The sequence below is a fragment of the Mastomys coucha genome, unplaced genomic scaffold (genome assembly GCF_008632895.1).
Source record: "Mastomys coucha isolate ucsf_1 unplaced genomic scaffold, UCSF_Mcou_1 pScaffold12, whole genome shotgun sequence".
Classification (NCBI taxonomy): domain Eukaryota; kingdom Metazoa; phylum Chordata; class Mammalia; order Rodentia; family Muridae; genus Mastomys; species Mastomys coucha.
In genome coordinates, this window is record NW_022196894.1 from 14,467,239 (window position 1) to 14,485,630 (window position 18,392).

General features: G+C 46.0%; 1 protein-coding gene and 1 long non-coding RNA gene across 6 annotated transcripts in view; one reads left to right on the forward strand and one right to left on the reverse strand.

Annotated features, from left to right (window-relative positions):
- Med15 (mediator complex subunit 15) overlaps positions 1-18,392 on the reverse strand; it is a 74,558-nt gene that overhangs the window by 4,638 nt on the left and 51,528 nt on the right. For 3 of the 5 annotated variants that reach the window (XM_031363300.1, XM_031363298.1, XM_031363295.1), the window contains 4 exons: positions 17,815-18,144; positions 16,187-16,315; positions 7,797-7,916; positions 143-270 (listed from right to left, as the gene is read on the reverse strand). In XM_031363300.1, the coding sequence (XP_031219160.1) occupies positions 143-270; positions 7,797-7,916; positions 16,187-16,315; positions 17,815-18,144 (707 nt within the window). The remainder of the gene's footprint in view (positions 1-142; positions 271-7,796; positions 7,917-16,186; positions 16,316-17,814; positions 18,145-18,392) is intronic. The other 2 variants (XM_031363299.1, XM_031363296.1) reach the window with 1 other exon arrangement.
- Positions 10,566-17,331, forward strand: LOC116085669. The gene is made up of 3 exons (XR_004116687.1): positions 10,566-10,818; positions 14,426-14,525; positions 16,104-17,331. It is a non-coding gene; the product is annotated as an uncharacterized LOC116085669 (long non-coding RNA).

Below are 18,392 nucleotides of genomic sequence, written 5' to 3' on the forward strand. Positions count from 1 at the left end.
CAAAAAAAAAAAAAATAATAATAAAATAAAATAAAATAAAATAAAATAAAATAAAATCAGGTCTGAGACCAGAACACAATGCTAGCCCTAAGGTCAAAGGGGGTGAAGGAGGCCTGGGGAAAGGTGCATCCCAGTAACCTACCTGACATTAGAGTTGGGCTGTGAGCCAGGTTGTGGGGATGGCTGTGGGGGAGGGGGCATTGACTGCGGGGTCTGCACCTGCTGGCCTGGTGACGGTGAGGACAGCATGGTGAGGCTGCTTTGGCTGACCTGGAAGTGGAGAGACTTAGCCAGCTCCATGCTACACACACAACCTGCACAAACTCCCCAGTGCTCTGACATCTCATATCATCCACCCTTATTTCCTTCACCCAGACACAAGCCTCACCTCAGGGCACACACAACACATGGTATCCAAGGGGCAAAAGAAAGGCCAGGTAGGTAGCCTGGCTCCTCGGTGGGAGCCCACAAGGATTGCTGGTTTCTGGGCTGGTGTAGACACGGTAACGGCCTGCTTCTCAAGCTCTGGTATAGAAGGAGTCATCCTCTGAAGGCCTGTGTTCTGTCATACTCTGCCTCACCCAGGAAACTCTTCTCTGAGGGTCAGTAAAAAGCTTCCCCTGCTAGCCCAGAAGATAGTCTTCCTCAGTTCAGTGCCTTCATGAGTCTCACAGGATGACAGCTCCAAGGACAAGGCCTTGGTCAAAGTGGCTGTGGCTGTACAGATGTTGGTGCCTCACCTGATCTTCATTGGGGTGAGGTGCCCAAGGAGCCACATGCATACCCATGAGTACTGCACTGACTCCACAGCACCCGTCTTGTCTGGCAGAGCTTACTTGAAGGGGTGAATGACTTGTATCAAAGACCCCTGGGCTCAGAGCACCTACAGCTTCAGAGGCCTGGCACTGTCCACAGAGCCAGTGGCTGCCCTCTGCTCTCTCTCTTTCTTTCTTTCTTTCTTTCTTTCTTTCTTTCTTTTTTTTTTTTTTTTTTTTTTTTTTTTTTTTTGGTTTTTCATGACAGGGTTTCTCTGTGTAGAAACCCTGGCTGTCCTAGAACCCATTCTGTAGCCCAGGCTGGCCTCGAACTCAGAAATCCACCTGCCTCTGCCTCCCACAATCCCACGTGCTGGGATTAAAGGCATGCACCACCACCGCCCTGCCCTCTGCTCTCAATGTGCTTCAGACAACAGGGCTGACTGCACCACCACTAGTAATGGCAGCACTGGCTTTCTGTAAGCATTCCAACGACTGACAGCATAGAACCAGGCAAAGAGACAGAGTGTGTACTCCCACCTTTCATCAAAGAAAGGATTGCAGTTCTAGATGGAAAAGACAGCTGCCTGTTGGCCTCTTGCTATCCTGGGCCAGCCTAGAGGCCATACCAACTCCAAAGGTCCCCAGACAGTCACTGTGTACCAAGCAACCCCTTCAGCCTACCTTTCATGGCTCAGCAGCCAGCCAGTTCTACAGAGCAAGTCAATCAGGTGCCTCTCCCGAGGCAGCAGGCTCTAGTGCCATGTGGGAACCTCCACATCTTCCCACAGCATCTCTGAGTAGGATCTTCACTTCTCAAATTGGGAACAGGCGCAGATCCAACAAGGAAAATGACACACCCCACCTGGAGCAGCTCACATCCATCTATAATTCTAGCTCCAGAGGCCCCAATGCTACCTTCTGGTTTCTGTAGGCACTGTCCTCAGGTGTACATGCCCCACTCCACACACAAACACATACACACATAATTAAAATAAAATATTTTAAATAAAAAGGTGGATGGGACAATGCCATAACTGCCTATGGGGAGGAGAGTAGGTTCAGGCTCTGGCTGTGGGGTGGTCACGCCAGCCTCTCTTCTTAGCAGATTCACCCTGACTGAAGGAGCTCAAGATGGGCTGAATGAACAAAAGTACAGGTCTCTTCTATCCACAAGCACACTTTTGGTGCTGGGATGCACTATGAATCCAAGGATACCAGGGCAGGCACATGTCACACACAATATAAAACCTGCTTGGAATCAACCTGTGTCCCAAAGTCCCAGGACCATACAGTTTCATACAGACTACAAATGGTACCAACAAAGGCTGTGTCTAAGTCCTATCCTGATGGCCAGGCCCACTTCCAGAGGCAAGTAGGTTCTTGCCCCTTATATGTTCCCAAGAGGCCCTGGAACTCCTTCTCTTTCTCTGTTCCAAATGCCTACCTATACCTGATACTGGTTGTAGAAGCTGTCCCTGGCAGCTGTTCCTTGGCTCTAGTTAAAGGTTCAGGTCTACTACATTAGGTACCAAGAGGGCAGCAGGGCTGAACAGGACCATACAGTGGGAAGAATTCTCACAGTTCATGTCCCACTTTAACACCCATACTTGGGCACAGGACACAGACTTTGATACCATCTGTCCTTGTTGAGGACATAGTAGAGGTCAAAGCAGGTGTCCAAGAAATGCTACATTGGTCTAAGACACAAAAGAGCAATAATCAATGGAACATGAGAAACAGAGAAGCCTAGAATATAGGGAACATCCCAGGACCCAGGCAAAGGGTTAAGTCTGGACTCCAGTGTCATGATTCTCTTCCCCTAACATACTCTGGAAACTTCTTCAAGGCCTCTGGAGTCCAGACTGCATGTAGTCTATTTATACACAAGGCCCATCCAGACCCATCTTAAACAGCATGTGCCCTAGCAAACCTCACCAGCACTTCACTAGGTCTGGGACTTCCAAAAGAAGAGCCAGTATGTAGGTATTCTTTGGCTACCCCAGGACAGGTCAGCTGGTATGCCCTATATGGTGGGGACAGTGGAAAGATTTAGAACAGTAAGAACAAACCAAGGTAAGGCACCATTCACTCTATGATCAGGAATGCCAGGCCCTAGAAGAACCTTCTAGGAGTCAGTCCCAGGTTGCTCAAGTCCAAGTCACCACAAATACCCCTGGTACAAAGAAGCAGCCCAAAGACTATGTCTACACAGAAGTGACCTAGCAAGAGCAAGGGTGTGGGGAAGAACCAGAGGGGAGTTGCTGGCTCCTGGGGCTTCTGCTGTTAGGGAAGGAAACTCTTACAGGGAGGCTGTGCTCTCTCAGGTCAAATTCTATGGCCCAGGTATGGGCACATCACAACTGCTATCAAATGCCAGAGTGGTTCATCTCAGGGGAAGAGCTTCTGATAGACCCCTTGTGTCTTAGTCAGGGTTTCTATTCCTGCACAAAACACCATGACCAAGAAGCAAATTGAGGAGGAAAGGGTTTATTCAACTTATACTTCCCAAAGGAAGTCAGGACTGGAACTCAAGCAGGTCACAAAGCAGGAGCTGATGCAGAGGCCATGAACGGATGTTACTTATTGGCTTACTCAGCTTGCTTTCTTATACAGCCCAAGACTAGCAACCCAGGGATGGCACCACCCACAATGGGCCCTCTTCCCTTGATCACTAATTGAGAAAATGCCTTACAGCTGGATCTCATGGAGACAGTTCCTTAAGGGAGGCTCCTTTCTCTGTGATAACTCAAACTTGTGTCAAGTTGACTCAAAGCCAGCCAGTACAATTGACCCCTTGTCAACTTGACACACAAACACATTACTCTTAAGACTCCACCCTTACTTTCTTATTCATCCCCAAGATCTAAATAACTTTAAAAGTCCCACAGTCTTTACAAATTCTTACATATTAAAATTTCAATCCCTTTAAAATATCCAATCTCTTTTAAAATTCAAAAACTTTTTACAATTCAAAGTCTCTTAACTGTGGACTCCACTAAGACTTTCTTCAAGAGGGAAAAATATCAGGGCACAGTCACAATCAAAAGCAAAATCAAAGGCTAACCAAACTCACAATCTTCTGGGCTCCTCCAAGGGTTCAGGTAACTTCTCCAGCTCTGCCCTTTGTAGCACACACCTTGTCTTCTAGGCCTGTACTCCACTGCTGCTGCTGTTCTTGGTGGTACTCTCATGGTACTGGCATCTCCAAAACACTGCTGTCTTCTGCTGAATTAGGCTTCACCGATAGCCTCTCATAGGCTCTCTTCAGAGTGCCAAGCCTCAACTCCTTTGCATGACCCCTTCAGTTCTGGGCCATCAACTGCAACTGAGGCTGCACCTTCACCAATGGCCTTCCATAACCCCTTCATGCCTTCAAAACCAGTGCCACCTGGGTAACTCTTACACATTACCAAGTCCAGCTGCAACACAAGGTTCAACCTTGGCTATCTCTGGAACACAGCCTCTTTGGGCTCTCAGAAAACACTTCCCAGAAGATTTCACTTCAATGTTGCTGGTCTCTTCTTAATCACTGCTAATTTCTTAGCTCTAGCTAACCAGCATCAATAGTCCCAGGAATGCAAAGGTTTTGCTTTAATAGTTTTGATATCTTGTTAATCACAGGTGATTCTTCAGCCCCAGCTAACCAAAAAACCACAGATGCTTCACAATCAAAATATCAATGGCCCTGATAAGAGTCTTTAATCTTCCCTCTGAAATTTCACAAGCCAGGCCTCCATTGTTTGCACTGTTCTTAACATTGTCTTCCAAGCTTCTACAGAACATCTCACAGAGCTCTTAACACCCAATGGCTCTTCTAACTATTGTTCCAAAGTCCTTCCACAGTCTTTTCTCCCCAAAACATGGTCAGGTTATCACAGGAATACTCCACTATGCTGGTACCAATTTAGTTAGGGTTTTACTGCTGTGAACAGACACAATGACCAAGGCAGCTCTTATAAGGGACAACATTTAATTGGGGCTGGCTTATAGATAGGTTCAGTCCATTATCATCAAGAACGGAGTATGGCAACATCCAGGCAGACATGATGCAGGCAGAGCTGAGAGTTGTACACCTTCATCTGAAGGCTGCTAACAGAATACTGGCTTCCAGGCAGCTAGGGTGAGGGTCTTAAAAGCCCACACTCACAGTGACACACCTACTCCAACAAGGCTACAACTACTCTAACAAGACCACACCTCCTAATAGTGCCACTCCCTGGGTCAAGCATATACAAACCATCACACCTTGTAAACCATCTGTCACTTGCATGTTACAGGCAGGAACACTGGTGACCACAGTGAAGTCACTTGTCAGGGTCACAGAGCTAGAAGCTCACAGGGACAGCAAAGGCAGGCACCGTAAACAGCAGTGCTTCAGTAATGGTGAAGGTAGACAGTGGGAACTGTAACTATGGCTGGGACAGAAGCAAGAATCTGGGTAGACAGCCAAAGAAAATGGGAATTCAGGGGAACCCCAGCTGGGGAAGAAAGGTAATCCAAGGAGTCCTAGAACTTCAGATAGGCTGGTGCCATGGATTCTGCTTCTCTCTCACCATCTACATTAATCTAGCACTTACATTTGCCCTTGTTCCTGATCCAGAACTGAGCATGAATCAGAGTCCCACTCCAGAGAATCAAGGAACACTCTTGCTATGGTCTTGCCTGCTTACATTCACCATGTATCACAGACAGACAATATGGATGGGCTGTCCTAGCCCTTTTCAAAGTGGGGAGTTCTTCACAGGAAGGGTTGAGATCAGATAGCTATATTGTATGGCCAAAAGTGGGGACTCTAGGGCTTTTTCCACTGATATCTCTCCTTTAAGTATTCTCAGGGCCTTTGTCCCCTGAGTAGACAAGCAAGAGTGAATGTGCTTATAACAAAACAAAACAAAAACCAGACAAAAAACCCCAGCCAAGCATGGTGGTCCATACCTTTAATACTAGCACTCAGGCGGCAGAGGCAGGGGAAATCTTAAAGCCAGCCTGGCTTACAGAGTGAGTTCTAGGACAGCTAGGGCTACACAAAGAAACCCTGTCTCAAGAAAAAAACAAAAACAAAACCCCCAAACAAACAAAAGATAAAATAAGATAAAAACATCCAAGTCCAGCTCAGCAAAGCCTTGTCTATCTTCGTGCTGCCAGTGCCCAGCTCAGATTCCTGATGCTGCTGTAATTGTCTTCACTGCAGAGCCCAAAGATTCAGGGACACATTACCTACCTGCCAGCACTTACCAGGGGAGGACTTAGGCTGGCATGTATCAGTGACTGCTCCATCAACCAAGCCACAACATTCTTTGAGAATGACCCAAAAAATTCCATGTACCTCTTCTTTTAGCATTGATCGTTTCCTCCTCTCTAACTAACTTCCTTGCCATCTAGGCTTAGCAAGTACTATAGAGCAGAAGACCTACTCAGCTGACTACTGGAGCAGAAGCTACTCCACCGCAGGCTATGGAGGCAAGATGCACAGACAGGCCTGTCAGTCAGGAGAAAGAGCAAGGTTTTCAGACCAGCAACAAAAGCAGGGCTGAGGGATTTCTAGGAGAAGCCTACTGTCTGACTTTGAATTCTGATCCTCAACATGCTCCCTTCCAGCTCCCTTCCATTTGTAAAAGTAGCTAAATGCTGGAATTATGATCTGCCACAGTGAGAACTAACAAGATTCTACACATGAAGAACCTAGCTCAAGATCTGACATACATCATACCCTCAAAATGTTGGGGACCTTTAGTTTCTACAAAAACCAATCTTCTTTGCGGTTAACTGGCTTATCCCACCCAAGCTTGTAAATCCAATGTGTACTGAACTAGAGGACTCTCCATTGAAGAAAGCTACACAAGTGTCCTATGTCTGACTATGCAGAGAGAATAGTTCCTGCTTGTGGGCCTTCACACAAAGGCAAAGACTCCATCTGCTAGAATCATAGATACACTTTCCAGTGTAGGAAAAGGAATTTTAAAGGTCTTTTATCTATCAGGGTTTTTTTTTTTTAAAAACAATAAAGCCTCAAAATAGAGAGCCCTGTGATAACATAATCTTCAAACACTGAGTGGCACGTGGAATGCTGTTAAGCAAATGAATGCACAGGTGTGGGCCATGGTAACATATTCCCATGAGGTCCTGAAGTGTACAGAGCACAGTCTATTCAGGTCCTATGTGCCAATGACTCAGTCCTCCAGGCAGCTGATCTGGACAGTACAATTCAACAGCAGTGTGTGCTCCTGAGAAGCTGGATGCTGCAGAGTGCTATACCATCAGAAAGAAGAGCCCTCAAAAGTCACGGTTTATTTTCCTCTGAGATAGTGTCTCAGATAGTCCAGGTTGGCTTCAAACTCTTTTCAGGAGTTCTAGAATGACTGCCACATTCAATTTTATACATGTAAATTGGTGATCAAACCCAGGGCCTTGTGCATGCTAGGCAACTACACCCAGCTTATGTCTTCTGTTTTATTTTACCATGAAAACAAAACTATGACAATTTTAAAGTAGAGGAAAAGCCCCTCATGATATAACAGCAAGACCTGGCCATGGTGGCATACACCTTTAGTCCCAGCACTCAGAAGGCAGATCAAGGTTGGTCTTGTCTCAAGAGTGAGATCTAGGACATCTAGGGCTCCACAGAGAAACTCTGTCTCAAAAAAGCCAAAACCAAAACCCCCAAAAAAAAAAGAAAGAAAGAAAGAAAGAAAAGAAAGAGAGGAAGAAAACAGAGAGAGAGAGAGAGAGAGAGAGAGAGAGAGAAGGGGTGGGGAGGGAAGGAGGGAGAGAGAGGGACAGAGAGAGAAAGAGAGAGAGAGAAAGAGAGAGAGAGAGAGAGAGAGAGAGAGAGAGAGAGAGAGAGAGAGAGAGAGAGAGAGAGAGAGAGAAGAAAGAAACACCAGCAAGGTCTGGCCTCAAATAAAGTTAACATTTCTTTACTGCTTTGAAAGCCACCCTGAAGAAAGTCACTGATAATGAAAGGTATGTTTCATGGGGGTGCTCAGAGGAACCACAAGTTTTGGGCTGAGCCCTATGTGAAGCCCGATCTGTAAATACCTGTGTTGTGGGCTGTCCGCCCAAAGAGATGGAGCTTGACGGGCCAGCAGACATGGTGGAGGTGGGCGGGAACCGGGCTCTTACGTGCATCCCGCCTTGGGCCAAGGCTTCAGCAATCATCTTTGAGGATAGAGGGACAACAGACAAGGTAATTGCAACAAGAACTGCAGTGCATGGCAGGTGAGGGTGTTTGCAGCCTCATGGAGTAATCCAGAGATAAGGCCCCATCAAATGACCCAGATGTGTAGGAGGAGGGGGTGCTGGAGAATGTGTTCGAGCATTCTACACCTCCAGACTCAGGGAAGCACCAGAAGTCTAGAGATACCAAGAAAGTAAGCCAGACCTTTCTATTCTACTAGTCAGCATCCTGTGATGGTTGTCCTGTACATACCTCTGAACTGTAGACAGAACAGACCTTACAGCCTGTGTAGTGTCAGAGCCAGACTGCTCAGGTGGCAGTTTGAGGAGACAAAGTTCTTGGGACAAACTTGAAAAGAGGACAAGTCAGCCAGGCTTATGAAGAACAAAGTCAAGTGTCACTGAAGCAGCAGCCTGCTAATAAGCACTGAATTCTCTTAAGAGTGCACCCGGAAAGAGCCCAAGGCACACTGACCTATCTGGCCTTCTGGGTATTCTGGAAGTATGGAGGAATGCAGATGGGTGGTAGCAGAGGCTGGGGTTTTCCCAAGGAGCTTCCTCGATAATGAGGAAGGGCTCTCCACAGGGCATAAAAACACCTGTAGAGTCAGGCGCTTCAAGAACCAACAGAGACCTTTCCCTTGGTTAACTTTTGTTTATTGATTCATGACAGCCAAGGACAGGCTATCATTGTCACGGCTTTGAAGATGGCTACCCTCTCTATGTTCTGAGGTGGTGGATGGAGCCCAATCTGACTCCTGGAAAGCAAGGGCTACATGCACTCAGAATGTTACAAACAGGAACAAAATGACATGGCCTGGTGCAGAAATTTGTTTTGGTTATGTACCAAAACAAATCAAAAACCTAGTAGCAGATGTGAGAGGGTCACTTCAGCGTGGAAGTTAAGAGATAAGCAGGGGTAACATGGTAAGACCCCAGTTCAAAAACAAAACCATTGAGACCTGGTAGGCTATCAGTGTGGGATCTTACTGCAGATTCAAACTGTGCAGTAAAGTGTCCTAGAGAGAAGGCTCCCCAAAGGGGAGCCTTCATACAGAGGGCTCATCAAACTCAATGAGCACCACACAAGACTCCAATGAGAACATCCTAAGAGCCAAGAAAGGGGCAACTCTTACCATTTCTGCAGCCAGACAAACAAACCTCTTGGTTCTGGTGGTAGCTGTCAAACCGGGGGTGCTGTCTCAAACAGCCTATTCCCCAACAGGTGACTGGCAGGCAGACACAAAGAGGCCTGATGTTTGAGGACCCTCTGTCTACTCTGGGGGAGGGGATAAAAGATAATTTATTCCAAGGTTCTTGATAGAACTGGGGGTCACTTAGGGAGGTCCATTCACAGCCATTGGCTGCCGTGCCAAATCATCTCCAGGAACAAGAAAAGCCATAAGGAAGGAAATACTACGAACCCTCTAACTAGTTTTAAAATTTATTTTATTTTTTTAAAACTGTTTAGAGATTCCTTTTGTGTTTATGAGTTTTGCCTATATGTATGTATATGTACCATATACATGCCAGGTAGCTGCAGAGGTCAGAAGAGGACATTGGATCCCATGAAACTGGACTTACAGACAGTTGTGAGCCATCATGTGGTTGCTGGGAACTGAATCTACATCCTCTGGAAGAGCAACAAGTGCTCTTAACTTCTAAGCTGTCTTTACAGCTTTATTTATTTTATTTTTAAAGACTTATTTTTACTTCCTGTGCATGAGTGTTTTCCCTGCATGTATGTCTGTGCACCATGAACATGCAGTGTCCTTGGAGGATGGAAGAGAGAGTTACACATGGCTGTAAGCCACAACACAGGTCCTTAAAAGTAGCTAGTGCTTTTCTTTTCTTTCTTTAATTTGTTCTTTCTCTGTGTAACAGTCCTGGCTGACCTGGAACTCACTCTATAGACCAGGATGGTCTTGAATTCACAGAGATTCAACTGACCCTGTCTCCAGAGTACTGGGATTAAAGTCATGCACCACCAACCTCCTGGTGCAGCCAGTGCTTTTAAACACTGCAGTCTCTCCAGGCCCTGATTAGTTTTTTTTATGAATAACTTCTGACAAAGAAAGCGCCCCCCACCCCGCACCAACCCCCCCTTGCCATCCCCCAGGTAGAAACCCCAGAGAAAACCATTGAAAATCTTTACAGGATCAGATGAGCAGCTACCAAGTGCAACTCTTACAAAGATGACTCTTCTCTATCTCTCCATACATTGCTACCTGCAAAGGAACTCTAATGCCCATTAGAGCGCCTGGCCAGTTCCCAACTGTGGCAATGATCTAGGAGAGCTCACAGGGACACGGACCCTCTGGGTCAAGGTTTGGTCAAAGAGCACTTCTAAGTCAGCTATATATTGCATGTGCATACATGACAAATGTCTGACTTGGCTGACAATTCTTTTGTCACCTATAAGTTATTACTTAGTTTTATATTACTAGAACAGAAAGTTAAAAGACCAATCAATGTGTAGGAAAATAAAGACATACTTCTGGTTTTTTTGAGGGGCCCCAGAAAATTCCATTGAAGGCGATTTCATCTCTCTCAGAAACATGAGTATAATGAGATAAGCGAGCCACATGAAACAAGCATCTCGGAGCTGGATGATCTTTCCAGAACACTTAGCCCAGGTGAAGAGCCCTGCCACTATTACCTCACAAATCAGCACATCTGTCACTCTAGCACTGGTACAGGCTCTAAGAATACTCCTACTGAGAATACTCACTAGAAAGGAAGCTGAAGAACTGGCCACTTAGTGCCTCCACACCAGCAACTCTCACAGAGCTGCCTGGTGGCCTATTCTGAGGTATGTGGTATTTCATATGAACAAAACTGAAATATGCGGTTTCTGCATACTGACAGAATACGTGGGCACAAGGTAAGAAATTCTAATCTAGGTCTTTGAGTTCCTGATTAATTAGATAACTCGCTGCCACTGTGCAAGGGCCCTCAAAGCCACACTGTGATTCACTCCTGGAAAACTACAAAAACCAGTCTTGAATGTATCCATACACTTATAAGATTACTTCAAGATCCCAAAACAAGGCAATACTTGAGAACAGCAGCAAGTATTGTAGTCACTCAAAATAAGGCTGCCCAGGAGTTTCTGCTTGCAGAGGGTATTCTGGAATCACAAGCCTTAGAAGTTTGGCTGTGAGCTGAGGCTCCGTGGTAGAGCACTTGCTTACCACATTCAAAGTTTAAACATCCTCAACACTGTGAACAATGCTTTCAGAGCTCATTCCAAAATTTTAGTAGGGGGCTAAGGCCTCCACTTTGGACAGTATGTGGAGAAGTAATAGTGTTGTCAACTTAATGGTCTCTAATCACTAAAAAGACAAGCTTCCAGTATACCTGTGAGGGAATACTTAACTAGCTTATTAATAACTAGTTATACTTAACTAGCTTAACTGAGGTTAGTAACAGAGCTCCATGGGCTGAGTCCTCAACTATCTAAACAAGAGAATGGAATCTGCACACAGATTCCACTGCTCTCTGCTTTTGCTTTGTAACTAGGTTTCACTATGTAGCCTTTGCAGTCTGTAATTTGCTATATAGACCAGGCTGGCCTTGGATTCACAGAAATCTTCCTGCCTCTGCTTCTAGGAGTGCTAGGATTAAAGTGTGCACCAGCATGCCTGATTGCTCCCTGCTTCTTGACTGTGGATGAAATGTGCCCAGCTGCTTCAAGCTTCTGCAACCTTGAACTATAAGCCAGAAAAACTCCTTTTCACATTTCTTTTGTCAGAGTAGTTTATTACAGCAATGGGAAAATTAGCTACTACAGGATATGGGTCCCTTCCTCTTTTTTATGTCCCAGTTGCCTGGAGTGGCAGCTGTGATCTACTACATGCTCCCTGTCACTATGATCTGCCCCACTATGGGCCCAATAGCAATGGAGGCAAGCAGCTGTGGGCTAAAACCTCCACACCTGTGAGCCAAAATAAACCTTTCCTCTATGCATCCATTATCTCAGGACTTTCCTAGTTTTAACAGAAAGCCATTAACACACAATTAATATGGAAAACATCATATATAAAAGTGCATAGGGGCTAGGGACACAGACCACAGAGTGCTTGCCTAGAATGAAGGAAGCCCTAGGTTTGTTCCATTACTACTGTATACACTGAGTATGGTGGTGCATGGTTGTAATCCAAAATACTCAGTAGGTGGAGGAAGGAAGATGACAAGTTCAAGGTCAGCCTCAGCTATATAGTAAGTTAAAAGCCAGCTAGGTCTATAGGAGACCAAGTCCAAATAAATCAATGTACATAGACAATACAACTTCAGTGACGTGAGAAATGAAACCTGAAATGAAACCACTCCTGCTCTGGGTGTTTCTCTTACATCTCTCTATTTTCTGCAGTTATCAAAGCTTTGTTAAGGTTCACAGATCAGACTACTACAGCTTTTTTCCTGACCACTAAGGAAATCTGGATTTCAAAGAACCCTGATTCCAGGGCCCTTCCCTTCAGAAGAGCTTGTCAGGCCCAAGCTACCCAGCCACACTCCTTTGCCCACCACTGCTAAAACAACGCAATGAGACTAGCCAACCAGTCCCATACAGCCACGACAGACACAGTAGATAAGATAGCAGGATACAAGTGATCTGGTAGGAGAATGGGAAAGGTAGGGCTCTTTAGCAAAGAGGAGGGAGATAAATAAAATAACAATAAGGATTTCTTAAAAAGCCACAAAGAATCATATTAACTATTTACCAAAAAAAAGATACAGAATAAAAAAAAAACTACAGTTGGGCTGGGGCGATGGTGGTCTTTAATCCCAGTGCTTGAGAACAGAGACAGGTGGATTTCTGAGTTTGAGGCCAGCCTGGTCTACGGAGTGAGTTCCAGGACAGCCAGGGCTACACAGAGAAACCCTGTCTCAAACAAACAAACAAACAAACAAACAAAAACCAAAAAACCCCTATAGTTAATTCCATAAATACACATACATATATTAAATAACACATACAGTTTAATGAACTTTTCTCATCTGAGCTAGTAGTGCTCTAAGACCCAAAAACCACATAACAAAACCCCAACAGCAGACATAAGAAGCCCTCTTTTAGTTGTTGGCCAGGCCTGTCCAAGAGACTCCCAAACATACAGCCTATTGCTGTTACCCTTGGTTACCCACCCCCACCAGAGATGGAAAATAAGCCCCTATGAAGATATCATGCAGTTTAGAAACAGAGCCCACAGATCCCTAAACTGGAACTGACTTGAATGCCCCTACTGTCTCAGGACTAGTTTTCATGATACCAGAAGGCACCATGTAACTCCTTCTAAAGGAGAGAGGCAACCAACAGACCTACCTAGCTATAATGCCTGTGAACCGTATCAAGGACCAGGATGACTGGATAACCCTCAGAGTGCAGCACTGACCCACATACCCTTGGTAGCAAGCAACGGTTTTTTAATTGGACTTAACAAGAGGGGAATCACGCCTGGTACTGGAAACCTAACCCACCACTCAGTGCGAGTGAAGTGTAGTCCTTGCCCCTCATTTAAAAAAACTTTTTTCTCTTTGCAACAAATGGCGATTGTTACAGAAAACTACAACCAATCAATATGCTGAGTTGTGAAACTCTCCTTCACCTAAGTTAAGGGAACAGTGCAGAACATGGAGCACAAAGATTGTAAGAGCCAGCTAAAGGGTCAAGGAGTTTTCTGTGAGAGTGTGTCTCTTAGGAACATACACCCATAAGGACTCATCCACATGACTACCCAAATGTAAACTGACCGAGATGACACCAATGGACGTGTCAAAGTGGACAAGGAAAAGCCTATGAAACCTCAACCCTACACATAGGCAACTAAAAAAAACTGGGAGCAGGAGAGGTAAGTCTTCCCCAGGGAAGAGCACACCAACTGTTCAGTACTAATCGATCATCCCCTAAAACAAACAAACAAACAAACATACATACATACAAGTAACACTATACAGACAGGAGATACTTAGAAATATATAAATTTACACACACACACACACACACACACACACACACACAGAGTAACAATTAAGTGAAAAAAGGTCACGAATTTGAAGGAGAGTGGAAAGAAAGGCATGGGAGTAATATAATTATATTAATCTCAAAAAGAAAGAGAAAGCTGTGGGAGGCCTGACTCCTAAGGCATCATCAGGTCTGGGCTGAGAAGCACAATGCTTTAGAAACACACGAACCAGGCATGGTAACAGATGCCTTTAATCCCAGTACTTGGGAGGCAGAGGCAGGTGGATCTCTGAATTTGAAGTCAGCATGGTCTACAGAGCGTTCCAGGACAGCCAGGGCTACACAGAAAAACCCTGTCTCAAAAAACAGGAGGGGGGGAGAGGGGAAGGAGGGAGGGAGGAAGTAAAGAAATTCTCTCATTCTCTCTCTCTCTCTCTCTCTCTCTCTCTCTCTCTCTCTCTCTCTCTCTCTCTCTCTCTCTCTCTCTCCCTCTCTCTCTCCCTCTGTCTCTCTCTCGGCCCAAAAAAAGGCACTGGAGGCAAGTGGGTAACACTTCTTAAAACACTGATGGCACAGTACTCAAAAACCAACTCCATGAGGAAATAAACCAAAACGTCAACCACTCCCAGGTAAGACAATTTCTCATTGTTCCACCTGATGAGGAAGGACCTGTGCCTGTTTTACTGCAGCTGCCACTGATCTCCACTGGGGTAGAAGGGACACTGACAACCAAGCTGTGTGCTCCAGGTGACTGTGCTGGCCACACTCCCACAGGAGCAGAGAAGGGCCAGGAACTATGGGAAGCCCTATTCTTGCCACAATGTGGAGCACTACGGACACATGCTTCTGGTGGCTGACACCAATAAAGCTAGCTAGCAACAGGATACATACTTTCTCCAGCAAGAAGCCAGCAAGCAATCTGAACAGGTGCAAACCAGTGGCAACCTTTTCATGGCTACTTGCTGTGCAATGCTGAGATGGATGAAAGGGGACAATCTTCCTTTCTGACTGGGCTGGCCAGTGATGTAGAGATTTATCTCTTCAGGGTCCCAGGTCAGTGGAGGGAGGGTCATAAAGCATCAAGAAACTGGCTTCCATCATCAGGGCAGGCACTATGTCACTACTGTGCTGATTCTAAGCCACAGCTCCTCTACATAGTACAAATGGAAGGAGTTACCAGAAGCCTGAGATACATAGTGATGATGGGAAATGGACAGTAATCCCATAAAGTATTCAGCTTCCCCAAGCCACACACAGGAAGTTCATTGTACGCTTTCACACAAGGTCACATCTCAGCATATAGGTAGCACCAGAACCCTGGACCCAGCCGATTAAACATCTTTCCTCATCCCAGGTCTGACACTTGGGGGAATCTCCTCCACGGAGTAAAATGATGCCTGACACATCCTAAAGCACCTAACCCATGCTGCCATGCATCTGGACACTGAACTCACCTGGCTCATGAACCAGCCAGTGCAGGCCTTCTGAGGGTACACAGTGTAGTCATAGCATTTTCTCTGGATAGGATCCAGCAAGAGCCTTGCCATAGCTCCTAGCTCAGCCCCAAATCAGGACTCTCAGTGTGCCCATTTGATGGGAAGAATTATGGCAGTACAAAGATGAAGCATATATTTGACACACATCACAGGGGCCCTAGATGTCCAATTCCTCAGACACCAAGAAAAGCTAGCCCAGGCCTCCTGCATGCTGTTAATCCCACTGACATCTGATATGCAGAGAATGGTTATGAACTGTCAGTGATAGGGATGTTATATGTAAATGCTTTCCTTGCATGGCACCCAAGCTCCTGAAGGTAGCAAGCACAGGATGCGCCTGCTGTGGCACATGCCAGAGCATAAAAAGATAGCTACTACTGTTCCTGTCACTTTCTAAAGAGCTGCCCTATAGCTCAGCCATCTGTGCTCAGAGGCCCCAGGGGAAGCTGACGTAGGATGAAACTTTGGAGCTTTCCTCTCTAAAGCATTTCCTCCAAGTGCTGTAATGTGGGAAAGATGAGGGTACCCAAGGAAAAACAGAAACGACACACACTAGACAACGAATAGGTTCTAGCAATGACCAAGCAGAGACAACTACCCTGAGGGCCTCAGGGTGTGTGTGTGTGTGTGTGTGTGTGTGTGTGTGTGTGTGTGTACATGTGTCCAAGTGATAGAAGATTCCTATACCTTATCAACCTCTAATCCAACCAGAACTCTCATCACAAGAGCTTTATGCATGTGCCAACATGCACTTGCTAGAAACTAAGGAAACCCTGGGCTCCCAAGGCCCTCACCTGAACGCCGGGAGCTACCATCTGGGCAGACTGTGCTGTCTGCACTGCCGCCTGCGGCTGCACCTGGGGCTGTACCTGCTGCACCTGGGGCTGCACTTGCGGCTGCTGGACCACCATCGGAGCACGGACCTTGAAGGAGGAAGGAAAAAGCAACTTGGAACCATCTGCACAGAGAGCAGAGTACTCACTACCTGTGTGGGAGCTTTAAGAATGGAACTTACAGAGCTGTTGACATAGTTGAGTGGGTAAAGGTCCCTGCCACCAAGCCTGGGGTCTTGAGCCCTAAGACCTATGTAGCAGGAGAGAACTGATTCTTGAAAAGTTGTCCTTTGAACTCTACACTCAAATTGTGGCATACACGAAAATTCTTCTCACCCAACCAAAAAAAAATTTTTTATTTTAGAACAAGTAGCTTCCTCTTGGGATGGAGGATGGGACTGTGAAGACACCGTATGCTGTGCCTAATCACCAACGGTCATAAGAAATATCCCACACCAGCCTATCAGCCAAATCCCACCTCTCTCAATCCTGGCAAGAAAGAAGACAGCCCTCCCATGCACACCAACTACAATCACGAGCTAAGCAAAAACTTCCAAAGCTGAGCACAGCTTGCCTGCTCAGACTGTAAGTGTCCCCAAGAGCCCAGACTCCATGAAGGAAAGCAGGCTGGTCAGCTAGCAGATGGCTTAGCTAGAAAGATGACCATAGGTGATGGAAGACAGAGGAAACACACATCTCTATGGGAGTACCATGTGGAGATAGCACTACAGGGACAGGGCAGGTCTTGGCCAGATCCACACTGGGAGCTTCTCCTTATCTCCAAGCTACCAGGCCCAATCCTGGTAGGCAGTCTGCCAAGGAGTCCACAAAGTTTCTGGGTACCAGTGACTGTCCCTGCAGCCCACAACCCTCCCAGCCAACCTCTTTCTACCCTGACTTTCAGCTCAGATGAGGTGTCTGTCCCCACATCCCTTAACGTATCACAGGTAGAAAAGACCACAAAAACCAAGGGAGCAGAGAAGATTCTCAAATTGTTGCTTTTTATTGTAACTAAGTTTGGTGGCAATATTCCATTCTCTGTAAATATTTTGACACTTACTTTAATCAAGATGCGCAATGAGGTAGGAAATAAAATTTTATATGACTATGTTTTTCAGAAATGTAATGATGAGGCTAAAAGGGCTGGGACTGGAGATCATAGTAGACCACATGAAGTCTACTATGTTTAGTACTTTAAACTACTATGAAGTTTAGTTTGCACGAAGTTCCCACGGTCATTCCCTGGTACCGACAGAAAAAGAAACCCATGGAATAGCTGGTGGATGCAGCATATCCTTCTACATAGTGAGATTAACCTAATTGTGTATAGCAGACATGCAGCAGATGCTGCTGAAATCAGTCATGTAAATTTAGAAGATGTGACATCCCTAGTATGTGGAAACAGCTCTAGGACACATGCTCTCTCACCTACTTGTGCTATGAAGCTACATAAGACCAGCGTAGGAAAGGATGCCTGAAACCCGTGCATAAAGGACACACTACCTATATCCAAAGGGTCTAAGAAACTGCCAACCACACACAACACCTTAAGACATGCATCTGCTATGCCATAGGCTTTGGGTACTCACAAATTTCAGCTGCTGTTGGGCAGCATACAGCATCGGTCCAGGGAGGGCTTGTGCTTGTGACACCAAAGGCTGGCTCTGTGACTGTGGTGGGAGTTGTGGTGGTTGGTTCTGAGCAACAGGGGACTGCTGAGCCTGAGGTGGTGGCTGATGATGCTGTGGATGATGCATCTGTGACAGCTGCTGGGGTAGGGCCTGAGAAGGGGGAGGCTGTGGCTGCTGCATTGATGGCTGCTGCATTGGGGGCTGGGCCTGCAAAGCCTGCTGTTGCTGCTGCTGTTGCTGTTGCTGCAGCTGCAACTGTGCCATCCTCTGCAGTTGCTGCTGTTGTATCTAAAGACAAAATAATAACAGTGACCATTTCCACCCCTGGGGTGCTAGCCTTGACCCCAAAAGCCTGGGGACGTGAAATAAGCACATCCTCCATGGAGACTGGCCTGATGGCCTCTCATATTGGGAAGGGAAGATGGCATATTCAGAACTCAGAGTCCTCTACGCCAACAATAGAAACTTGAAGTTGAGGCAACTGCAGATGCATGTACCTCTATAGAAAGGCTCTTTATCTCCTGGAGTAGTCAGCA